Source organism: Muntiacus reevesi, chromosome 3 (assembly GCF_963930625.1).
Source record: "Muntiacus reevesi chromosome 3, mMunRee1.1, whole genome shotgun sequence".
NCBI classification, from domain to species: domain Eukaryota; kingdom Metazoa; phylum Chordata; class Mammalia; order Artiodactyla; family Cervidae; genus Muntiacus; species Muntiacus reevesi.
In genome coordinates, this window is record NC_089251.1 from 149,099,585 (window position 1) to 149,126,943 (window position 27,359).

Below are 27,359 nucleotides of genomic sequence, written 5' to 3' on the forward strand. Positions count from 1 at the left end.
ACCAGAGCGCCAGTCTCCCATAGAGCAGGGCAATAAAGGGAAAAGTCGGTTCGAAATGACTTTCTGATTTTAAATTAAGGCTCTGGGAGTTTCTGAAAACTTGTCATGATGACCACAGAGCCACCAAAATGGCAATGCAGCAAGGAGTCTGACACCGCAAGTCACCTCCGTGTGTCGTTAGCCTGGGAAGGAGACGTCAGTTCCACCTTCAGTGTTTAGGGCCTCTTCTACTTGCTTGAGTTATTGATTAATAATGTTGCCAGTTTGCTTCAGTGCTTTCCAGAGGCTGTCACTTCTCACCTCTGGCTGTGACACGTGTTTGATATCAGGAAAGTCAGCTCTACTTCTGTTGCCCTAAATATCAGCCAGGAATTTACACGGCTACATGCCTGTTCAGAGCACTGAGGGAGACTGGAGACAGGGCTGCTCTTAAGTAAAATTGCAATTGTTTAAGCAATTTCACCCTACCTGACGCAGACTTGGGGAACACTCTGTCATTAGGATCTCTTCCTTCTCCAGGTGAAAAACTGTCTGTAGGACAGGATATGTTAAATTCATTCAAAGGTATAAATTACTGATAACTCAATGTGTTACTACTTACTAAGATTTTCTTGCATTTTAAGAGGTTAAAGTCTTAACCTTTAATCAAAGAATTGGTTATAATTTTGAAATTTTAACTACCAGTGAGCAGGTAGAAAACATATGTCTTAAATAAGATATGAAATGGGGATGGGGTGTCTTCTGAAATTATGCCATGCAAATAAACCCACTCTCTTATGGGTATATTTGGTTTTTAATTCCTTGATACCAACACATATGCTATAATATAATTTTAATAGCAATATAAGATGACTTTTAAGGTTGAATTTCTAAAACCCTCAAGACGAAATGTTTCCAAATATTAAATTAATCAATGTTCAGTAAGGAATAGGACCATCTCAGGTCATTAGGGAAAAGCCAAATTTAGGAAAAAAAATTGTGCAGATGAGCTCAAGGTCAATGTTTTTGAGAGTATTTTGACTTTATTTCCTGAAGATAAGTAGTAGAGTTCGATGCATTTGGGTTGACTTTCAATAAATGTAGGGTACCTGGCTACCTGATTTGTTTCTTTTGATACTGAAATAAGCCAAACATTTATATCTTTTCAGAAATGATTTCAGGTTGTTTTTTATTCTAAATATAATCTGTATTTTTTTAGTGGTTACATTTCCTCTTAGATGGCATCCATATGGCCGGGCTTCCCAGGTAGCACTAGTGGTAAAGAATCCGCCTGCCAGACAAATGGATAAGGAAGCTGTGGTACATATACACCATGGAATATTACTCAGCTGTTAAAAAGAATTCATTTGAATCAGTTCTAATGAGATGGATGAAACTGGAGCCCATTATACAGAGTGAAGTAAGCCAGAAAGATAAAGAACATTACAGTATACTAACACATATATATGGAATTTATAAAGATGCTAACGATAACCCTATATGCAAAACAGAAAAAGAGACACAGAAGTACAGAACAGACTTTGGAACTCTGTGGGAGAAGGTGAGGGTGGGATGTTTCGAAAGAACAGCATGTATATTATCTATGGTGAAACAGATCACCAGCCCAGGTGAGATGCATGAGACAAGTGCTCGGGCCTGGTGGGCTGGGAAGACCCAGAGGAATCGGGTCGAGAGGGAGGTGGGAAGGGGGATCGGGATGGGGAATACGTGTAACTCTATGGCTGATTCATATCAATGTATGACAAAACCCACTGGAAAAAAAAAAAAAAAGAATCCGCCTGCCAATACGGGCGACTCAGGCTCAATCCCTGGGTCGGGAAGGTCCCCTGGAGGAGGAAATGGCAACCCACTCCAGTATTCTTGCCTGGAGAATCCCACAGACAGAAGAGCCTGGGGGGCCGCAGTCCATGAGGTCGCAAAGACTACTGAGCACATACTAACTGACTAACTGAGCACATACAGTTTATTACCATTTTCGGGAAATTTTTAAGCAACTTAAGTCTAAGTTGAACACACAAGCTGTTCATTTTGGAATACCTGCCCCCTACCACCACCACTACTAGGCAATAAACCCTACACTTGTCTTTTGCATTAGTCGTCCAAATAAGTTTTTATTAATAGTCTGAGTGGGGCTTTTTAGGCTTTTAGAAGTTTTAGGCTTGCATCAAAGCTGAGCACAAAGTACAGAGTTCCCGTGAACTCTCTCACTCCACCTCACCGCGTTTTCCCCACTGTTAACATCTAGCATTAGTGTGGTACATTTACTACAATTGATGTGCCAATATTGATATTTATTATCAACTAAAGTTCATAGTTCACATTAGGGTTAACTCTTTGTGTTTTACATTCTATGGGTTTTGACTAATGCATAATGGTGCAATCCACTATTATATTGTTATGCAGAATAGTTTCACTGCCCTATAAAAGCCCCGTGATCCACCTATTCATCCCTCCCTCACCCTATCCTGCCCCCAGCCCTTGAAGCTACAGATCTTTTACCTGTCTCCATAGTTTTGCCTTAGTCTATGTGTGTGTGTGTGTGTGTGTGTGTGCACACGCATGTGTGCCTCTGTGTGTGTCTGTGTGTGTGTGTGTGTGTGTGTGTGTGTGTACGCGCGCTCAGAGTGTCTGACTCTTTGCAATCCCATGGACTGTAGCCTACCAGGATACTCTGGAATTTTCCAGGCTAGCATACTGGAGTGGGTTGCCATGTTCTTCTCCAGGGGATCTTCCTGACCCAGGAATCAAACCTGTATCTCCTGCATTGCAAGTGGGTTCTTTACCATTGGGTCACCTGCAAAGCCCTTTGCCTTAATCTACAGGTTTCCAACTATATGTGTAAGGCAGGGAACAATTTGGCTAGGGTAGTATCATAAAGATAAAACACAGGGGATTTAAAGGTTTTCCATAAAACACATTCAGAGATAGTATGGGAACTACGTTATTTCACCAACTATATAGGTGAATTCATTTATATTTTATTCAACTGATATGAACTGATAACATACTATGTGTCAGCAGTGTTTTAGATGCTAGAGTTACCAACAATAAGCAAGGCAGACAGAGTCTCTGCCCTCTTGGAATATATAATCAAATCTAGAGTAAAAGGAAAAGGACAGAAATTAAACCAAATTCAAGCATTTTTCAATACTACTGAATAAGATAATGGAAATCAAATAGGGTTATGTGATTGAGTGACAGCTGGAGCCAGCGGTTAGGGAAGCGGGAGACCTGGGTTCGATCCCTGGGTTAGGATGATCCCCTGGAGAAGGGAAAGGCTACCCACTCTAGTGTTCCCACCTGGAGAATTCCAAGGACTGTATATAGTCCATGGGGTCGCAAAGAGTTGGACATGACTGAGCAAATTTCACTTTTCTCTGAGGATATGACACTTGAGCTAAGAAGTAACTGAAGAGAAGAACATTCCAGGCAGAGAGAATTGCAAGTAAAATGGCCTGGATATAGGAGCAAGCTGAGTCTGACTGAACAAAGCAAGCCCACAGGGCCGAGTGAAGTGAACAGAAGAGAGTATATGAAGGTGAGGCTGGGAGCAGCAAGTAAGATGGGACAGCAAGGCCAGGTCATAAATCACCCTGTAAGCCACAACGAGGAGTTTTAGTTCTGTTTTCATGGGAAGCCCCAGGAGGCAAGAAAGTGATATGATCTAAGTTTTTAAATGATCATTGGATCTGCAGAGTATCTTAAAAGCTATTTATCTTAAAATAAATACTAACATGAATATACAAGAGTACTAAAGATGTCAAGGGCCGAGAGGAGCTACTCCACGTTCACGGTCAGGAGGGGCGGCTGTGAGAAGATACGCCTCATCCAAGGTAAGAGAAACCCAAGTAAGACAGTAGGTGTTGCGAGAGGGCATCAGAGGGCAGACACACTAAAACCCTAATCCCAGAAAACTAGCCAATCTGATCACAGGACCACAGCTTTGTCTAACTCAATGAAACTATGTGCCATGCCATGGAGGGTCACCCAAGACGGACATGGTGGAGAGTTCTGACAAAATGTGGTCCATTAGAGAAGGGAATGGCAAACTACTTCAGTATTCTTGCCTTGAGAATCCCATGAACAGTATGAGAAGGCAAAATGATAGGATACTGAAAGAGGAACTTCCCAGGTCGGTAGGTGCCCAATATGCTACTAGAGATCAGTGGAGAAATAACTCCAGAAAGAATGAAGGGATGAAGCCAAAGCAAAAACAATACCCAGTTGTGGATGGGATTGGTGATAGAAGCAAGGTCTGATGCTGTAAAGAGCAATATTGCATAGGAACCTGGAATGTTAGGTCCATGAACCAAGGCAAATTGGAAGTGGTCAAACAGGAGATGGCAAGAGTCAATGTCGACATTCTAGGAATCAGCGAACTAAAATGGACTGGAATGGGTGAATTTAACTCAGATGACCATTATATCTACTACTGTGGGCAGGAATCCCTTAGAAGAAATGGAGTAGCCATCATAGTCAACAAGAGAGTCCGAAATGCAGTACTTGGATGCAATCTCAAAAACGACAGAATGATCTCCGTTCGTTTCCAAGGCAAACCATTCAATACCACAGTAATCCAAGCCTATGTGCCAACCAGTGAAGCTGAAGAAGCCGAAGTTGAACGGTTCTATGAAGACCTACAAGACCATTTAGAACTAACACCTAAAAATGATGTCCTTTTCATTATAGGGGACTGGAATGCAAAAGTAGGAAGTCAAGAAACCCCTGGAGTAACAGGCAAATTTCGCCTTGGAGTACGGAATGAAGAAGGGCAAAGGCTAATAGAGTTTTGCCAAAAGAACGCACTGGTCATAGCAAACAGCCTCTTCCAACAACACAAGAGAAGACTCTACACATGAACATCACCAGATGGTCAACACCAAAATCAAATTGATTATATTCTCTGCAGCCAAAGATGGAGAAGCTCTATACAGTCTGCAAAAACAAGACCGGGAGATGACTGTGGCTCAGATCATGAACTCCTTATTGCCAAATTCAGACTTAGACTGAAGAAGGTAGGGATAACCACTAGACCATTCAGGTATGACCTATTAAATCCCTTATGAATATACAGTGGTAGTGAGAAATAGATTTAAGGGACTAGATAGGATAGAGAGCCTGATGAACTATGGATGGAGGTTCATGACATTGTACAGGAAACAGGGATCAAGACCATCCCCATGGAAAAGAAATGCAGAAAGGCAAAATGGTTGTCTGAGGAGGCCTTACAAATAGCTGTGAAAAGAAGAGAAGCTAAAAGCAAAGGAGAAAAAGAAAGATATTCCCATTTGAATGCAGAGTTCCAAAGAATAGCAAGGAGAGATAAGAAAGCCTTCCTCAGCGATCAATGCAAAGAAATAGAGGAAAACAACAGAATGGGAAAGACCAGAAATCTCTTCAAGAAAATCAGAGCTACCAAGGGAACATTTCATGCAAAGATGGGCTCAATAAAGGACAGAAATGGTATGGACCTAACAGAAGCAGAAGATATTAAAAAGAGGTGGCAAGAATACACAGAAGAACTGTGCAAAAAAGATCTTCACGACCCATATAATCACAATGGTGTGAACACTGACCTAGAGTCAGACATCTTGGAATGTGAAGTCAAGTGGGCCTTAGAAAGCATTACTACGAACAAAGCTAGTGGATGTGATGGAAATCCAGTTTAGCTATTTCAAATCCTGAAAGATGATGCTGTGAAAGTGCTGCACTCAGTATGCCAGCAAATTTGGAAAACTCAGCAGTGGCCACAGGACTGGAAAAGGTCAGTGTTCATTCCAATCCCAAAGAAAGCCAATGCCAAAGAATGATCAAACTATCGCACAATTGCACTCATCTCATACACTAGTAAAGTAATGCTCAAAATTCCCCAAGCCAGGCTTCAGCAATACGTGAACCAAAAACTTCCAGATGTTCAAGCTGGTTTTAGAAAAGGCAGAGGAACCAGAGATCAAATTGCCAATATCCGCTGGATCATCGAAAAAGCAAGAGAGTTCCAGAAAAACATCTATTTCTGCTTTATTGACTACACCAAAGCCTTCGACTATGTGGATCACAATAAACTGTGGAAAATTCTGAAGGAGATGGGAATACCAGACCACCTGACCTGCCTCTTGAGAAATCTGTATGCAGGTCAGGAAGCAACAGTTAGAACTGGACATGGAACAACAGACTGGTTACAAATAGGAAAAGGAGTACGTCAAGGCTGTATGTTGTCACCCTGCTTATTTAACTTATATGCAGAGTATATCGTGAGAAATGCTGGGCTGGAAGAAGCACAAGCTGGAATTAAGATTGCCAGGAGAAATATCAATAACCTCAGACACGCAGATGACACCACCCTTATGGGAGAAAGTGAAGAGGAACTAAAGAGTCTCTTGACGAAAGTGAAAGAGGAGAGTGAAAAAGTTGGCTTAAAGCTTAACATTCTGAAAACTATGATCATGGCATCTGGTCCCATCACCTCATGGGAAATAGGTGGGGAGACAGTGGAAACAGTGTCAGACTTTATTTTTTTGGGTTCCAAAATCACAGCAGATGGTGATTGCAACCATGAAATTAAAAGACGCTTACTCCTTGGAAGGAAAGTTATGACAACCTAGACATCATATTAAAAAACAGAGACATTATTTTGCCAACAAAGGTCTGTCTGGTCAAGGCTATGGTTTTTCCAGTGGTCATGTATGGATGTGAGAGTTGGACTGTAAGGAAAGCTGAGTACCGAAAAATTGATGCTTTTGAACTGTGGTTTTGGAGAAGACTCTTGAGAGTCCCTTGGACTGCAGGAGATCCAACCTGTCCATCCTGAAGGAGATCAGTCCTGGGTGTTCATTGGAGGGACTGATGCTGATGCTGAAACTCCAGTACTTTGGCCACCTCATGCGAAGAGTTGAGTCATTGGAAAAGACCGTGATGCTGGGAGGGATTGGGGGCAGGAGGAGAAGGGGACGACAGAGGAAGAGATGGTTGGATGGCATCACTGACTAGATGGGCATGCGTTTGAGTGAACTTCAGGAGTTTGTGATGGACAGGGAGGCCTGGCGTGCTGCGATTCATAGTGTGGCAAAGAGTCAGACACGACTGAGCGACTGAACTAAGTAACTAACTAAAGATGTCAACCTATACAATGCAAATCCTAAAGGAAAAATGGTTTTTGAGATCATCATGGCACGTGTCTAGCCCATATCTACAGCACCCTCTTAAAGAAATAACTAACTGAGACATCAACAGTATTTTTGGTCATGTCTACAATTGGCCAAGTTTAACACTTCGTAAGGTCAAATGGTAAAAGAATCTGCCTTCAACGGAGAAGACCTGGGTTCTATCCCTGAGTCAGAAGGATCCTCTGAAGAAGGGAATGGCTATCCACTTCTTTCCTGGAGAGTTCCATGGACAGAGGAGCCTGGCAGGCTACAGTCCATGGGGTCACAAACAGTCGGACACGACTGAGCGACTAACACTTACACGTTATGGACAGCCTATGCTAGCTATAGGGATGTATACTCTCAACTCCCTACCAAAACAAAAATCTTTCCCAAAGGGAACTATAAATGAACACATCAGTAGAAGTAGTTCTGCTTTCCATGGGAATTCTCTGGTGGTTCCAGTGGTTAGGACACCACACTTTAACTGCCCAGGGCCGTGGTTCAATCCTAAGATCCCACAAGCTGCACAGCCAAAAAATTAAATTAAATTAAAAAGAAGTATTTCTGCTTTCCACTATAGTCTTTTATTTTAAACTTTGGGAAACCATGGTGTACCTGCAATTAGAAAATACATTTTAAAAATATGAATGAGATTTGGCCAGCAGGTGTAGTTCCAATACCATGGGACACTTGGGGATATGAAATGGAAACTGGCTAACAACAGTCCAGGTGCTTTACTGCTTATTACAGGCCCAGCTCCAGGGAACCAGGCTCCCCTCTCTGTGAGTGATTTTTCTTTCTTAGCTTACAAAGGGAATTGGAGCAATAAGTGCTTCAACTGTCTGTCTGTCTCTATGGCAACAGGTACCCTAATGTCACCTCTTAGATGGCAACTATACCTATTCACTGAATAGCTTTCAGTCCCTACTATGATGAAAAAAAAAATTTTATTTCATGAAAAATGAGATTTAGGTAACAGGCAAACTTCTTCCCCAGCAACCATGAAGTACAGTTTGTAAGAGGTCTGATCATTCACAAGCAAAATATGCTCTGTAGGCTTTTCTTTCTCAAGTGTAGGGTATTTATTCCCAATATCTCTCTTCTAGTTGCTTTTGAATGATAAAAAAGTATCATTTTCTTCCTTAACATCTACTTTTATTCAATTATGAAAATTAGTCAGCTTCATCGTTAAGAGTTTGGTAAATACAGAAAAAACATAGAAAATCATGTGCAAGAAAATAAAACTCACTCTCCTTATTTAAAAATAATCACTATTAATACCCTGCTAACATTTTAGATGTCAGTTCAGTTTAGTTCAGTTCAGTCGCTCGTCCAACTCTTTGCAACCCCATGAATCGCAGCACGCCAGGCCTCCTTGTTCATCACCAACTCCTGGAGTTTATTCAAACTCATGCCCATCGAGTCAGTGATGCCATCCAGCCATCTCATCCTCTGTTGTCCCCTTCTCCTCCTGCCCCCAATCCCTCCCAGCATCAGGGTCTTTTCAAATAAGTCAACTCTTCGCATGAGATGGCCAAAGTACTGGAGTTTCAGCTTCAGCATCAGTCCTTCCAATGAACACCCAGGACTTATCTCCTTCAGGATGGACTGGTTGGATCCCCTTGCAGTCCAAGGGACTCTCAAGAGTCTTCTCCAACACCACAGTTCAAAAGCATCAATTTTTCGGTACTCAGCTTTCCTCACAATCAACCTCTCACATCCATACATGACCACTGGAAAAACCATAGCCTTGACCAGACAGACCTTTGTTGGCAAAGTAATGTCTCTGCTTTTTAATATGCTATCTAGATTGGTCATAAGTTTCCTTCCAAGGAGTAAGCGTCTTTTAATTTCATGGCTGCAATCACCATCTGCAGTGATTTTGAAGCCCCAAAAAATAAAGTCTGACACTGTTTCCACTGTCTCCCCATCTATTTTCCATGAAGTGATGGGACCAGATGCCATGATCTTACATACAAATACAATTTAATGTATATAATTTTTGCAACCAGACTCTCTCACAAAACAAACTATGAGCAATCCTTCACATCATCAAATATTCTTCTAACACAATTTTAATGGTGTTAAGGAAATCCACAATATTGCTTACTATATTTAATTTATCCCTCTGAAGTGAAGTGAAAGCCTCTCAATTGCGTCCGACTCTTTGCAATTCCATGGACTATATGGTCCATAGAATTCTCCAGGCCAGAATATTGGAGTGGGTAGCCTTTTCCTTCTCCAGGATATCTTCCCTACCCAGGGACTGAACCCAGGTCTTCCTCATTGCAGGCAGATTCCACTTATCCTTCCATGTTGACATTATTAACCACAGATGTTTATGTACACATCTATTGGCTTAGAGTAAATCCCTGGATACGAAATACATGGATCAAATAGGATAATCATTTTAAATTATATTCCCAAATCCCCCCCAAATTTACCAATTTATTTTCCCACTAGTGGTAGATGGATGATAGTATTTATATACTTAAGAGGTACTATTTTAAAAGTTACCAATTTAATGGAGAGGGGAAGTATCTCATTACATTTCTTTAATATATTAAATTTAAAATTCATTTTAAGGTTAAACATGTTTTGGGGGCTTCGGGAGAATGCCATGGACAGAGGAGCCTGGAGGGCTACAGTCCATGGGGTGACTAGGAGTCAGACATGACTAAGCGATTTCACTCTCACTTTTCACTTTCATGCATTGGAGAAAAAAATGGCAACGCACTCCAATGTTCTTGCCTGGAGAATCCCAGGGATGGGGGAGCCTGGTGGCCTGCCATCTATGGGGTTGCACAGAGTCGGAGACGACTAAAGCGACTCAGCAGCAGCAGCAGGTGGCATTAGTGGTAATGAACCTGCCTGCCGATGCAGGAGACAAGAGGTTCAGTTCAATCCCTGGTGGGGGAGACCCCCTGGAGGAGGGCATGGCAACCCACTCCAGTATTCTCGCCTGGAGAGTCCCCATAGACAGAGGAGCCTGGTGGGCTGAAGTCCGTAACGTCGCAAAGAGTCAGACACAAATGAGCACACAGCACAGCATGCTTTTAAATTTTCATTATTTTTGAGGGAGAGGAGGTACATAAATTTCCTGTTCACCTCTGAAGCAAAGACCACTTGTTGTCCCCTAACATCCATTCTCTATTTTTTTAGTAACTGAAGAAATGATTTTTTTTCCATTTATTTTTATTAGTTGGAGGCTATTTACTTTACAATATTGTAGTGGTTTTTGCCATACATTGACATGAATCAGCCAAGGATTTACATGTATTTCCCCATCCCGATCCCCCCTCCCACCTCCCTCTCCACCCGATCCCTCTGGGTCTTCCCAGTGCACCAGGCCCAAGCACTTGTCTCATCCATCCAGCCTGGGCTGGTGATCTGTTTCACCCTTGATAATATACATGTTTCGATGCTGTTCTCTCGAAACATCCCACCCTCGCCTTTTCCCACAGAGTCCAAAAGTCTGTTCTGTACATCTGTGTCTCTTTTTCTGTCTTGCATATAGGGTTATCGTTATCATCTTTCTAAATTACATATGTATGTGTTAGTATACTGTATTGGTGTTTATCTTTCTGGCTTACTTCACTCTGTATAGTGGGCTCCTGTTTCATCCATCTCATTAGAACTGATTCAAATAAATTCTTTTAAATGGCTGAGTAATATTCCATGGTGTATATGTACCACAGCTTCCTAATCTATTCATCTGCTGATGGGCATCTAGGTTGCTTCCATGTCCTGGCTATTATAAACAGTGCTGCGATGAACATTGGGGTGCACGTGTCTCTTTCAGATCTGGTTTCCTCGGTGTGTATGCCCAGAAGTGGGATTCCTGGGTCATATGGCAGTTCTATTTCCAGTTTTTTAAGGAATCTCCACACTGTTCTCCATAGTGGCTGTACTAGTTTGCATTCCCACCAACAGTGTAAGAGGGTTCCCTTTTCTCCACACCCTCTCCAACATTTATTGCTTGTAGACTTTTGGACAGCAGCCATCCTGACTGGAGTGTAATGGTACCTCATTGTGGTTTTTATTTGCATAAGAAATGATTCTTAGTTGAGCACATAGGCCTTTAAAATAAAGATATTTCTGGGCTTCCCTCATGGCTCACTGGTAAAAAATCCCCTGCCAATTCAGGAGACATGGGGTTCAATCCCTGATTGAAGAAGATCCCACATGCTGCAGAGCAGCTGAGCCCAGGCACCGCACCTATTGAGCCTGTGTTCTAGAGCTGAGGAGCCACAACTACTGAAGCCCGTGCGCCCTAGGACCCGTGCTGGGCAGCAAGAGAAGCCATCACAGTGAGAGGCCTGCATGCTGCGACTCGAGAGTAGCCCCCTGCACCCTGCAACTAGAGAAAAGTCCCCCTGCAATGAAGACCCAATACAGTCATAAATAAATGAATTAAATAATTTTTTTAAAACTTAAAAATACACAAAATAAAGATATTCCCCATTCTCATTTGCACGTATACGTGTCTATGCGTCAACGCCAGGTTGATGAAATAAAATGTGATGTACATTTTTTCAGAGACATGTCCTTAAAGGGAAAGAATAGTGCCCTCTTTTTCCTCTTCATCATTCCTGATGGTTGGAATGCAGATATTATGGCTGGAGCTTCAACAGCCATTTTGGACCCTGAGGATAGTCTAGAGATGGTTGAACAGAAAACTAGAGGGAGAGCCTAAGTTTCTAAGAATTTTATAGAAGTGTCACCATGAATGGCTGTGAGATTTTTATGTGAGAGACTGTATTTTTAAAGCATGGTTGGTTTGCATTTTTAGTTTTGAGAAGCTGAACTTAACCCTGACTGGTACAAGGTTTTTTTTTCTTATTTCTTTTTCTTATTGATTTTTAAATGCTTTTTCTATTTTAAGATTATTTACACTTTATCTGGTGCACATGTCACAAATTTTTCCAATTCTTTATCTGGTCTTAATTTTATTATGGAATTAGGACTTGCAAAAATATCATTATTCTTAAGTTTACTTGATATTTAAATTCCATTATATATTCAGAAAAATCAGATAACAGTATTAGCCTAGAAATATAAATTCCAGAGAATTATTTTGTCTCAACCATCATAAGACAGTACTGAGGCATAATTTTACTTCCTCTAGGCATGTGATTAAATAGTTATATTGCAGGCTAAAGTTTTTAGATAATGAGAAATTGTGTATACTTTTGAGGTCTTAGTCAAAATTTATTCTTTGCTATTCTAGAGCATAGAGCAGAGACTTTCCAATTTTAATCTGTGGAGCTCTGGGTTCAAAGCATTGTCTCAGAGGTCTCCACGGGGGCTTAGGTGGAGCTGAGTGGGCCAGTTCTGCCTGGCACCCCCAGTCAAGGATTTTAAAGGCAGTCACTCTGTGTTATTTACTGAAGTTTCATAAAAGAGGCCCTGCAATATGATTTCCTCCCACACAGACAAGAAACAAGAGAGTAACAATTTCCTACCAGATCATAAGCAGCTAGCATCTTTTTCTGCATATCTGGGATTGCCCCCAGAGGCTCCAGATAAGGAAAGCTGTCTTTCATCACAAGAGAGACGGAGGGGGTATTATCACTGGTGATGAGCCGAGAAGACAGGGTCAAGAGGCACTGCTTCAAACTGGCAATTGGCGGAAGTCCACACAATTCCTTAACAGACACTATGGCATTCTGTGTGGGAGAAAACAGAGAATTACGCTTCTGACCGGAGGACACCACCCCGAGCACTTCCAGTGCACCAAAGTACATTCATTAGAAGCATACCCTTAAATACACACGTAATTTGAAGCAAACTGGATTATAACCAGCCCCAAATACTATAATATACATGGAGATAACACGCAGAGCTAATTCACAATTTCATTTCATCTTTCCCAGCTTTTAACAACTGCTACAAATATGCCACAAAGCAAAGGATATTATGACCTAAAGTTACACAGTACTTTTCAAAGCAGGGCTTTGGAAGATTCTGGAATATCTGAAATATTCTGGACAATGCATACAAGTTAACATGGACTGATCATGAATATATTATTAAATCTGTATCATGATGATCATAAAAGCGCATCACTGATTGTACACTGGAGTGCATCTCCTTTGAGATTTTTCCCACAAGGCAGCAGGCTGCTATTGCTCATCACCCTCTCTTCACATAACCGTCAATGGTATCCCTCTGTCACTCCATCAGAAATGCACCTGACAGACGTGCATAAAACACATTCTATGAAAAGCTACACTTGTCCATGTGACAGGCATTTAAAAGAATATTTGAAATAGCAATTATGCCTATTAACAATGAACAATACCTAACCTAGCATGCCTCATGAATTTAGTGACAATGATGGCATTCATTTTTATACTAATTAGGCTCTAAATAATCCTTTATGTTGAAATGAGATTTATGCTAACAGAAAAAACTTTATCCATAGCCAAATCTCCTTAATATGTATTTTAAATATATAATACATGCAAAGGATATATTTCAAGAACTATATGGAACTCTATAAAATCTACTTCGAATATATAAAGTTAAGTGTAGAAATGACTTATAACTAATCTAACACAGGGGTTTATAATGGTTGCAGAATTATGTCAGAAAAAGCCAGACAGAGAATGTTAATATTTGGAACTTATTTTTATAATAGTGGTCAAGGCAACCCACTGCCAATCATATGTTTACAATCTAAGTATTTGTATGTAACGTAGTATTTTACATTATGGCAATTTTAAATTGATCTTAAGCCCATTCCAGAATTTCTCTGTGAAATAATGTAAAAATAGATTTTTCTCCAAGTCATGGTGTGCTGTTCCACATTAGGTGACTGAGAATCTTGAGTGATTATTGGGTTTTGGTGGTGGCTAATTCTGTATTTAAAGCTCAACATTCCCATTTATTAAATGAAATGTTGGGGAAATTGCTTAACCTCTTCAAGCTTGTTTTCTGTTTTGAATGTAGGGATTTTTGGTGGTTACTATAAAAATGTTAACTAAAGGATCAAATAAAGCACATTGAAAAACATTCCTCTCCTTTTTCATTCTCATACATAGACTGCTGCCACTGATGCCAAACGAGACCTCCTTGCGCCTTGTAGGAACTTACTAAGCATTTGTTGCTTGATTGTTTCTCAGTAACATGAGCCTAGAGTACATATACTAAACAGCATTAAAGAAAAAGTTTTCAGCCTTTTCTGATTATAAGTATTAATGAAGGCAAGAAAACTGAATTGAATTCCTACATGCCAAGACTGGGTCATTTACATTCACTCTCATTTAATTCTCATAATAATCCTATGATGTAATTATTACTATTTTTCTTATCTTATGAGGAGAAAACTCAAAAATCACACAGTGATAGAGTTTAATTCAGAATCCATGTCCTTTCAATTGAAGCACAACACTGAGATGACTACATAGTTTTCAACAAGTTCAAGTGCTGAATTTTGTTTATTAGTTTTTTGCTTGTTTCATGGAAGATAATTTATTATTATTATACACTTAAACAACTAAAAAATAATCTAACAGGCATTACATGTTTTATATGACTTTAAATACCCTTCTATGTTCTTATCTGTAAATATTTTTATATATACTTATAATTAGTATGCATGTGTCTGTATATATAAAATTTTGTATATTACATGCACATATACTATTTTATATTCTTTTTTCATTGTTTCAAATACATATTCCCATATATCAATTTACTGTGTACTAAGGACATTTAGTGGATATATAAAACATTTTGCTACATTGCTCTATTAGTTGGTTTAGTTCAGACCAGATTTAACAAAGCATTCACAATTAGAAACATAAAATATATCTGTTTTACAGAGTTACAAATGTAGGGAGAAAACTTACGGTTACAGGGTGGAGTAAAGGGGGAGAGCTAAATTGGAAGATTGGAATTGACTACATATTACTATATATAAAATAGATCACTAATAAGGACCTACTGAATAGCACATGGAACTCTACTCAATACACTTTGATGGCCTATATACGAAAAGGATCTAAAAAAGAATAGATATACACATATTTATAACTGATTCACTTTGTTATACATCTGAATCTAAAACAACATTGTAAATTAACTATACTCCAAGAAAAGATTTTTTAAGTATATGTTTTATCACAGGCAATACTGAACCTAATTCAGCAGTACATGGGTTTATACATCTTCTGTGATAATTTTTTGCGGAATCAGATCATCAGCAAAAACACAACGTTCAACGTTCACTGGTGAGAGAAAGATCAGAAGAAGGAGGGGAGGGAAGAACAGGATGGGCCGTTTCCTACCTGCATATTTTCTCTCATATCTACGGCTTCTCGTAAGGGATGAGCTGCTATCTTAAAGATGTCATCTATGGTTTTAAGACCAACATTCCTGAGCATGGTACACTCCCGAACCTTCTTCCCCATCCTCACTGAAAGGCTGCGCTTCTGTGGCTTTCCTCCTCCACTTCTATTAGTTATTGCTATGTGGACAAAAAGAGTTACATGCTCCATGACGTCACCCACAAAGGAACGGAGAGGAACATGCCGATACCCAGGCTGCAAGCATTCAAACGGTATTGTATATTGCCCTATAAACTCATCCCCAATGTAGTCATCATCCAGAACCACAAAACGGATCATGGCCAGTTCAGGTAGATTCACTTGAAACTCAAATGTCTCATCAAAAATAGGATTATCACTGTTTTGTTGAACAGTTTTAGTTCTTTGTTCTGAACAGTCCGCTGGAATTCCATGTATCTCTATACACACATAGGGATCTATGACATCCCCTTTGGCACAAGCTCCCTTGGGCTTTGGGAAGTTCTGACCACTGATAATCTTAATATGAAGCACTAGAGGAGACACCCCAGGTACAATGCCCTTTGTGTTTGCACTGAAGTACGAAACTTCATCTCGCATGATAGACGGCCTTAGAACATAGCCACAGCCTCCATTCTGAAGAAACCAGCCTGTGTGGAGGTCCATCATTGGACCTGGAGTTTGAAAATTCATTGCCACAATCTGACAGCCACAATTCCAAAAGTCCTGTGGATTCAAGTTACTGGAATCAATTCTCATGGCGCTGGGATAGATTCGTGATAAGAACTTCTTATTATAATTTACAAAATCCTCTGGGTATTCATTTGCAATTCGGCTGGCCTCTGTTTCACTAAATGAACAAATTTCCCAATAGTTTTGGCTTTTCATAGATAATTCAAAATCCCTATACTGAACAGATTTACAGATAGATACCAAGTCAGAGAGCTCCCTACACAGCAAGATCTGTTTCTGCTCACCATTGTAGTCTACTGACATCCTTCGAGACATTTCCGCTTCTTCATCTTCATCTGTAACTTCTCCTTCTAAAACATCTGTATCAGAAGGCAATTTCTTTCCTTTCACAATGATCATTCTTTTTAATTTTTCTGGTGATGGGAGGTAGGATTCTGACAGCAAAGGTGCTTCAGTATAGAGTTTACTGCCAAAGACCTTTTTCATCTGTTGGACCATTACCTTCTGCTGTGGTAGGGAGCAGTGATTCCCCAAGCAAAGAATGAGTGGGTATTCAGAAGCCACGAAGGCAAATTTATTTATCACCTCTATGACACTTCGAAAGGAAAGGTGTGTTGTTGTGTTGTTTCGGTTACAAAGGATCGGTTCATTGTCTGAGCCATCATTTACATCAAGCTCAATGCTGCGACAGCCCATTTTCAAAGCTCTAACATACCCGTTAATATCAGCTGGCCCCCTGTACTGGTCTTCAATGAGATAGGTGTTGTGAGAGGCATTGATGTAATAGTGAGATAAAGGCTGGGTCATGTCTTGGGCAACCTTATTCTGTTCAGGATCAAAAATGTTACATTCTGGTGACAACAAATACTGGGTAAAGCCGTCAATTGCAAGAAACCCTTTCTGACGTCCTTCTTCGGAAAGTTCGTATCTCCGAATAATGTCTAAGCACATGTCCTCAGTGATATGGGTGACTCCTTGCTCAGCTTCCAAAAAAAGCATGAGATCATTGGCGTCCAAATATTCTTTGTTTTTTGATATCTGCACAAGTAAGAAATACACTTCCGGCCTGGTGCAAAGTTCACAAAAAGCTTCGCAGAACTCCTCTTCTGTCACTCGAGTTGTCAGTTTTTCTTTGCTCTTCTGGATTTCTTTAAACTTTAGCCTAATCTTGGACTCCTTCAGGGTAGGGTTGAGTTGTTTTATTAACTCTACAGAGGTGTCTTCCAACATAATCCCATTCCCATCAACGTCTGCTGCTTCAAACACTGTCTTCAACCACATGAACCTTGGTGTGTTCTGGTTGCCCTCCATAAAATCGAGGGGTTGCTTACTTCGAGAAACCAGATACCGCAACCCTGACACCCAGATGTTTGCTACGTCCGCTGAATTGGCCACCAAGTCCAGAGACTCGTAGTTTTCCCCGTGGAGTATGGAAAAGGCACAATCCTCACAAATCTGGTCAGCAAGGCCATTGTTTCTAAATGTTTCCGTGTTCTTCCCCAGTCGGATCTCTTTTATGGCAGCAATATCAAGCTTAGCTTTCTCGAGGTCTTTCTTGGAAGGTTCCCAGCGAAGAGCCTGCAGATCTGTGTCCAGAGTGAAGAACCGGTTGTAAATGCGAGAATTCGGCCGAACTTTCTTCAGCTCACAGCCCGCCTGCATGAAGCTGATGCAGTCGCTCGCGCTGCTGATTTTCTTCTCCGACGGCATGCTGCTGAAAGACACGGTTTTCTTCCTTCCACCACATTTCTGGTTTGCAGGATCCTGTAAAACAATTTGAAAATAATGAATCAATTTACTTTACAAAATAAACAACTTCGGTAACACTCTATGAACTCCTCAGGTTCCATTCAGATATTATTTGGACAAAAGCTAGCCTAAACTTTACTTTTGTATTGTTTCAGAAAGAAATTGCCCCCAAAACTGAGATTATTAGGTTCAGGAAAAACCAATTTTTTCAATGTGTGTTCTTTGAAATGTAATTAACTACAAATCACTCTTATTTGTTCGTTAAAGCAGATTTCCTAAGATCCTCTACCCTTTGGTACTTAAACAACCTTGCTCAGTCCCTATAGATAAATGAAACAAATAAAGCTGAATTTCTTTAAAAAGTTGTCATTTACAGTTTGTTACAGTTTAATTTTTATACTTAAAATTAGCTCAAATAAAAAATTTTTTACCTTACCATACATTACATCAAAAAGTCTTTACAATATAGCTTAACAATAAAAAAAAAATCACCCTTTTTCCTTAAACTATTTTGAAGAATAAAGACATCTTGAAAGTCAGATTCAGAACTAACAGTAAACAATAACTCTCACTTGAGCAATCTTTCAATTTAAATGAATATTCAGTTCAGTTCAGTCGCTCAGTCGTGTCCAACTCTCTGCGACCCCATGACCACAGCACACCAGGCCTCCCTGTCCATCACCAACTCCCAGAGTCCATCCACATCCATCGAGTCGATGATGCCATCCAACCATCTCATCCTCTGGCGTCCCCTTCTCCTCCCGCCCTCAACCCCTCCCAGCATCAGGGTCTTTTCAAATAAATCAGCTCTTCACATCAGGTGGCCAAAGTATTGGAGTATCAACTTCAACATCAATCCTTCCAATGAACACCCAGGACTGATCTCCTTTAGGATGGACTGGTTGGATCTCTGAGTAAATGATTTAAAAGAACATTATGATAGAGTTGCCATATGATTTGGCAATCCCACTCCTGGGTATATATCCAAAGAAAACTATAATTCAGAATGATACATGTACCCCAACTGTCAGAGTAGCACTATTTACAACAGCCAAGATTGAGTAGCAACTCACATGTCCATAGACAGAGGAATGGATAAAGAAGAGTTGGTACACATAAATATATACACTGGAATACTACTCAGTATTAATAAAATAATGCCACTTGTAGCAACATGGGTAGACCTAGAGGTTATCATACTAAGTGAAGTTACGTCAGAAAGAAAAGACAAATACCATATGATATCACTTATATGTGAAATCTAAAACATGATGCAAATGAAGTGTGAAGTGAAAGTGGCTCAGTCGTGTCTATGACTCTTTGTGACCCCATGGACTGTATAGTCCATGGAATTCTCCAGGCCAGAATACTGGAGTGGGTTGCCATCCCTTTTCCAGGGGATCTTCCCAACCCAGGGATCGAAGCCAGGTCTCCTGCATTTCAGGCGGATACTTTACCAGTTGAGCCACAAGGGAAGCCCGATACAAATGAACTTATTTACAAAACAGAAACAGACTCACAGACATAGAAAATGAACTTACGGTTACTAAAGGGTTAAGGGGGTGGGGGAGGGACAAATCAGGATTTGGGGATTAGAAATACAGACTACTGTATATAAAACAGATAAACAAGAAGATCCTACTGCATAGCATAGGGAGCTATATTCAAACTCCCATAATAAATCACTATGAAAAGGAACATATATTATGTGTGTCTCTGTGTGTGTGTGTGTGTATCATTTGTTGTACACCAGAAACTAAGACATTATAAATCAACTATACTTCAAAAAGAAAATAAAAATAAATGAACATTACGAGATTCAGACCTACATTTCAGTATAAGGCTATTAACAGACACTGCTTAGAACCAAACAGAAATATTAATGACTTCACTAATTTTTGAGGTTCTTCTGTTCAGACCCAAAGACTCAAATTAATAATGCTCCCAATCACATTATCAACTCAGATAATTCTTTCAGGAAAAAATTTCCCAAAAGTACCTTAGTGCATGTTGATAATAGCCAATTTTATAAAGCATATCAAAGAGGCAGTGACGTATAGACAGCCAAAGGCACGGTCCCCAGGGCAAAAATGACTAGTCTCCAGCTGGTTTTGTTCCATTCACTAGTGACCTTGGGTAAGTGACTTAGCCTTTCTGAATCTTAATTTCTGCTTTTAAGTAGGAATTAATAATCATTAAGTATGATAGAGCATTATTATAAGACTCAAAAGAGAAGATGTTCATGAATACTTTTTGTAAAGTTAACCTCTTTGAAGGGAGAGGAACACTTCCTCATATATCTGGTCTCTGTAGGACTGTCAGTAGGCACCGACCAGGATATTGGTAGTTATCCGGAAGTTGATTCACTCTTGACCTATGAGCATTTAAAACAAATCTTCAATGATAAAATGAAAATGTTTAAAAACAGCCATATGATATTACTAATTTAAACACTGAAAAGTGTAGCCAAAGTAGTCTAGGCTGTTTCCTTCACCGGCATTCTTTTAAACATGACAGAATCTCTCCTCTAGGATCTCTTTTAACTGCAGTTTTGCCTGTAAGAGTCTCCCTATCTTGTGATTCAGAAAAAGGCAGGATGGTTTATTATTCAATTGACTAAAACTTTGCCTGGAAAAAGGAAATAGAATTTGCTTTAGTTATGGGATGTTGGGAGGATGATTCATTAACTCAAATATATATCTGATCTTTAAGTGACAAAGATATAAATTAGTCAATTTAGATTAGAGGATATTGTCTCTTGGTGCTCTGGCATTTAAAAACTTACTCCTATTTTTCTATAGAGTTGTTATTTTTTATTACCTGGCAGTGGTCAATTTCCTCATTTTTATGTTAAAAAACAACCATAAATTTTCAGCTGCTTATACACAGATGCACTATTAAAACACATTTGAACACATTTAAAATTGTCACAGCCCACATGCTCAGAAAATCAGATGTCTGTATCTTCCCTCACTTTCAAGGCAGGAGCCTAATGGTACTGCTGAGATGGGATTAATCTACCAAGTAAAATACTGAGAGAAGCTGTGAACTGTGATGGTAAATTAAACTGTGACTCAGTTTTCAAAACTACTATTTCACTAGACTTTTAAGTAATGAGAGATTTCACATTAAAAATTATTTTTGTATAAGCATATCATGTTCCAAATAAGATGATTGTCAACAGAGTTATAAAACCTATAACAGTTTCTAACAAATTCTAAATGGGAAATCAGTGTTCCTCTGAATGTACATCTATAGTTCCTGTACCCTATATGTGGTATTATACCATCCTTCCCAACAGTCTAAGCAACGCTCCTGACTTCAGCCACTATTTGTTTATGAGAACAAAACTACTGCTATCAGAAAAGCTTTCTCTTACAAGGCTCTCTTTTTTATGGTGATATCTTCTTATATCAAAATTTTCTTTCCTAGGAAGGTAAGTCTTCAAGAAGTAAATGTTTTATATCTACCCTACAAAAGAATCCATCTGCCTCATAATGCTTATTTCTTGCCTTGACCTGTAACTTTTACATAATTATAAAACTTAACCTAAAATGGCTTACAACTTAGAACTAATGGAAAAGATACGATCTTAGGTTGTCATCTTACAGAGGACAAAATGCAAAGTTATTACAAGCCTCCAAATGAGCAAATAAATACATTTATATATATATATAACATATATTACACAAAAGAATAAATTATAGCTCTTTTTTTTATTTTTTATATTTTTTGAAGCTTTTTTATTTTTTATTTTATTTATTTATTTTTTTTTCCAGTGGGTTTTGTCATACATTGATATGAATCAGTCATAGAGTTACACGTATTCCCCAACCCGGTCCCCCCTCCCACCGCCCTCTCCACCCAATTCCTCTGGGTCTTCCCAGCCCACCAGGCCCGAGCACCTGGGCTGGTGGTCTGTTTCACCATAGATAATATACATGCTGTTCTTTCGAAACATCCCACCCTCACCTTCTCCCACAGAGTTCAAAAGTCTGTTCTGTACTTCTGCGTCTCTTCTTCTGCCCTGCATATAGGGCCATCGTTACCATCTTTCTAAATTCCGTATATGTGTGTTAGTATACTGTAATGTTCTTTATCTTTCTGGCTTACTTCACTCTGTATAATGGGCTCCAGTTTCATCCATCTCATTAGAACTGATTCAAATGAATTCTTTTTAATGGCTGAGTAATATTCTATGGTGTATATGTACCACAGCTTCCTTATCCATTCGTCTGCTGATGGGCATCTAGGTTGCTTCCATATCCTGGATATTATAAACAGTGCTGCAATGAACATTGGGGTGCATGTGTCTCTTTCAGATCTGGATTCCTCAGTGTGTATGCCCAGAAGTGGTATTGCTGGGTCATATGGCAGTTCTATTTCCAGTTTTTTAAGGAATCTCCACACTGTTTTCCATAGTGGCTGTACTAGTTTGCATTCCCACCAACATACAGGGTTCCCTTTTCTCCACACCCTCTCCAGCATTTATTGCTTGTAGACTTTTGGATAGCAGCCATCCTGACTGGCGTGTAATGGTACCTCATTGTGGTTTTGATTTGTATTTCTCTGATAATGAGTGATGTTGAGCATCTTTTCATGTGTTTGTTAGCCATCTGTATGTCTTCTTCGGAGAAATGTCTGTTTAGTTCTTTGGCCCATTTTTTGATTGGGTTGTTTATTTTTCTGGAATTGAGCTGCAGGAGTTGCTTGTATATTTTTGAGATTAATCCTTTGTCTGTTTCCTCATTTGCTATTATTTTCTCCCAATCTGAGGGCTATCTTTTCACCTTACTTATAGTTTCCTTTGTTGTGCAAAAGCTTTTAAGTTTCATCAGGTCCCATTTGTTTATTTTTGCTTTTATTTCCAATATTCTGGGAGGTGGGTCATAGAAGATCTTGCTGTGATTTATGTCGGAGAGTGTTTTGCCTATGTTCTCCTCTAGGAGTTCTATAGTTTCTGGTCTTACATTTAGATCTTTAATCCATTTTGAGTTTATTTTTGTGTATGGTGTTAGAAAGTGTTCTAGTTTCATTCTTTTACAAGTGGTTGACCAGTTTTCCCAGCACCACTTGTTAAAGAGACTGTCTTTTTTCCATTGTATATCCTTGCCTCCTTTGTCAAAGATAAGCTGTCCATAGGTTCGTGGATTTATCTCTGGGCTTTCTATTCTGTTCCATTGATCTATATTTCTGTCTTTGTGCCAGTACCATACTGTCTTGATGACTGTGGCTTTGTAGTAGACTCTGAAGTCAGGCAGGTTGATTCCTCCAGTTCCATTCTTCTTTCTCAAGATTACTTTGGCTATTCGAGGGTTTTTGTATTTCCACACAAATTGTGAAATTATTTGTTCTAGTTCTGTGAAAAAAACCGTTGGTAACTTGATAGGGATTGCATTGAATCTATAGATTGCTTTGGGTAGAATAGCCATTTTGACAATATTGATTCTTCCAATCCACGAACACGGTATGTTTCTCCATCTGTTTGAGTCCTCTTTGATTTCTTTCATCAATGTTTTATAGTTTTCTATGTATAGGTCTTTTGTTTCTTTAGGTAGATATACTCCTAAGTATTTTATTCTTTTTGTTGCAATGGTGAATGGTATTGTTTCCTTAATTTCTCTGTTTTTTCATTGTTAGTATAAATTATAGCTCTTTAAATGTGTTTTATTACACTGAAATGGGGGTGGGGGGGATGTTTAAATAAATCAAATTAATAAATCTGTTTCCATAAGTTCCCATTGGCATTTGCTCTCTGAATCCAGTAAGGCCAGATATGCTACAAGTTCCTTAATAAAACTCAGCAAACAAAATCATTTTTCATCAGAACACACTGATAAGCCCCATAGAGAACTTTGCTTATTTAACCTAAGCACAGCTTTGGATCTCAATAATGAATTATTTCCATATAATAATTTTTAAAAAGTATACTAAAGCAGTACAAAAAATGTGAATGCACACCATGCCATAGAACTGTACATTTTAAAGCGATAAACTTTATGTTATGTTTATTTTATCACAAGAAAAGAGCATATTGAAGCACTGTACAACAATTTAAGAGTAAAGGAAAATACTCATGTTTTCCTACCTCTGACCTGACAAGTATTTTTAAGCAACTAATTGTAATGCAATATATTCTTTCCATTTTTTTCTTTTTTTGGTAAGCTATTATTAAGAGAATGATGATTCTTCATTAAAATAAAACAGATTTACAAAAACTTTAAGAAGAGCAATCAAAATACCAGTTGTCAAACTGCGATTAGAATCTTGTTTCATAATACAGAAATTCAGCTACATAAATGCAGATACACTAAAGTGACATTCACTTTTCTTTTTTAGTAAAAGAGGGAGGAAACATTTATTTCTGAGTAGTTCTCCTAAGAAAGTCTCCAAATAAAAATTTAATAGACTATAACTAAAAGACAAAGAAAAATATAGGCACATAAATCTTATTTTCACCATAGGAAGCCTATCTTGTTCTTACAGATAACCTATGAACTATAATCCCATACTAATGACATTCATCCCACTTTTATGAACTTCCAAGGAAAATTCAGAAAAGGTTTAGTTGATACATGAAACCTTCAAGGGATTATAGACAATATAATCTAGGACCCAAATGAGCCCCAACAAGGACGCTGGTCCCATTCTTCATTCATTCAGTCATTCAACAAACAATCCTTCATGCTATAGATTAGCACATTTAAGACTTTTTTGGAGCATTTTTATCTTATATAGATCACTTTAGATGTGCACTCAAAGGATTTGATACAGATGAAACTGAAGATGGGGCAGAAGGTGAGTACTACAGCATTAAAGGAAAGAGATGTGATGTCCTGAGGTAGATCACTAACAAAAGGAATGGAGGGAAGTGAGAAGTATTGAGAAACAGGAGGTAAAATCAGAAGTTCTTGACTCAATCTAGGATGACTCCTAGGTTTCTGGTTTGAATGAAAGGTGAGTGGAAATACTGCTAATAGATAGGAAATACAAGGAGAGGTAAAGTTGAAGAGGAAGTACTTTTACTTGGTGTTATGGTGGACTTCAGATGACCACAGGCCCCCTAGGTCAAGAGGGTGGGCAGAGGAGAAGATCCAAGGCAAAAGAAAGCAAACAACAAAAGGCTAAGAGGTAAAAGAACCAGGAGCATGATTCTCACAGAAAAGCAAGCAACAGATTTGAAGGAGCAGGTCTGGAAAATAAGATGTTAAAATGGCTTACTGGATTCAGACATTAAGATATTTACTGGTAACGTTAATAAGAGAATGTTTCATGTTGTCTTCAAAATGGTGAGGATGGTGATGGGGTGACAACCAGACTGTAACCTGAAAACAGTTGGAAGCAAAGAGTTCCAGGAAAGAAGAGCAGACACAAAGTTCCATCGGTGGGAAAGAGGGTCAGGGTAACCATCGTATAATCAGTGAGGGGTAATGTGGCCACAGATGAGAGTGAAAAAGCAGGCAGAGAGTAAGAGTAATAAGTCAAGAGAAGGCCACCCTCAAACTGCTGGTTTTATTGACTTATATCGGTGACAATTTTAGATATGGATTCCAAGTGTAGTGTATGCATTAGATGTATGCGTACTGTATGTAATGTGTACTTATATCTAGAGTACCCTGTCCAACGGGCCTATGCCCAAATCTACAACCATGCCTGGCAGTTAGGTAGTCTAGAAAAAAGCCCAGCCCCCTACACAAGGCCTAACTCTTCACACAGAACTCAAGGAGAGGCAAAGGTGGTGTCTGTTGCCTTCAAGTTTCAAATAAAGGAAGATTGCAACTGTAGAATCACGTCATTCTTTTCACATTAACATTTCCAAAGCTATTTTCTCACAGTAAACTCAAACTACTTAATGCAAAGTCACAAACAGGTGGCATCACTTCCTTATGGTGAGCATCCTGTGACCCACCTAATGTCACTGTGTGGGACAGTGAGGGCAGAGGTCCTGAGACTCACTGCTGAGAAGTGGGTGAAGTCTGACCCAAGCTCTGTGAACCATGGGCTCAGCCTGGTGGTTCTCACTAAGCCTAGTTGGTAAGAAGCTGAATTTTATTACCCATTAAGAAAGTGTTCATTCTCTACACCATCTTATAATTCAAGAAAATTAACTAAAGGCAATGCGAAGTTATGCATGCACATATCTATCACCAAATGAAGTTTCATGTCTGTATTTAACATTACATTTCATTTATAAAAGGTGATCCCTTTAACAAAATGCACTAAAGTCATCCCCTTTAAAAAAACTACTCCACTATGTACATGTGGTGGGGGCATTAGGAAATTCACTGCGTTATAGGAAGGCAGTGATCATCTAAACATTTTTTTTAATGACACATCTTAAATGACTCTCCTAATCTGAAAGCAAAAATGTTGATTTTCTAAAAACAAAGATGGAATAAAATGTAGAAACAGTCCATTTCAGAGTGGGTTCTTAGTACCTTTTATTTGTTTTGTTGAACAGAGGAAGCTTTCTGTTATGCTGTATCTCACTGCCATCATTCACTCGTTAGAATTCATTATGACATGGCTCTAAGTAAAAGTGATTATCTCGGGCTCTTCTGCTGGCAAGGTTTCTACCCAGGTAGGGCTTTTCTACAATTATGATGCTCGTTATGCACATTCCATGAATTAGTTGAAAATACAGTACTCACTTTTGCAAAGATTAACTGATCACCTACTATGTGCTAGCACCATCCCAGTGATTGGTTCTTTAAAATTTATTAATCCCAACATTAACAGCACCCTGAATAATGCTCTTTCCATCATACTTTTAATGTATAACTTTTATAACTGATGAAATCTGTAAGCAGAATATTGACAAATCATCAAATTTAATGTCAAACAAAACATATAACAAATGCTTTTAAATAAAAAAAAGCAGCTTTAAACAACATTGAGGATGTTTGAGAACCAAGACCATAAAGGGGCACAAGAGCTGATGAGGCAATATTTAAAAGGAAGTACTAGTAATTAAGTATAGTTAAATTATATCTTTACCACTAGGGCATTTATTGAGATCTTTAAAACTGGACAAGAGAAAAACTAAGCTTTAAAGTATTCAAAATCTGTCAAAGTCTTAGGTGAAATAGTTTTAAAAATCACTGCCATTTAACAAGAAAACAAATACAACTTTCACATGGATCTACACTATAACTTTATGCAATGGGGAAAAAGTCTTAAATAACACAACCCTACCTGTGACTCCATTATTCCAAGATGTGTGAGAAAGACTTGACCACTAACTGTGTGGCTTGTCAGAGTTTGCTGCGGGAACCCAGAAGATGGCATCAGTGGGTTTAGTCACACCAAAGTCCTGTTGCCAAGTTCTCACAGTAACTGCTAATAGTCAGACTGCAAAGCACTTTATCAACCACAATAGTACTGGATTTTTAATAGGCTAACATTTTTATAACGCCTCCTAAAATAACTGGAACAGCAGAAGCAAGATTATGGAGTTATA

The 27,359-nt window shown here is 39.0% G+C and overlaps 1 protein-coding gene across 1 annotated transcript in view; it reads right to left on the reverse strand.

Annotated features, from left to right (window-relative positions):
- The window catches only part of PLCL1 (phospholipase C like 1 (inactive)), a 364,330-nt gene that overhangs the window by 71,616 nt on the left and 265,355 nt on the right, over positions 1–27,359 (reverse strand). Inside the window, exons 2-3 of the mRNA XM_065930890.1 lie at positions 15,440–17,914; positions 12,611–12,814 (exon numbers count right to left, since the gene is read on the reverse strand). Of these exons, the coding sequence (XP_065786962.1) occupies positions 12,611–12,814; positions 15,440–17,914 (2,679 nt within the window). The remainder of the gene's footprint in view (positions 1–12,610; positions 12,815–15,439; positions 17,915–27,359) is intronic.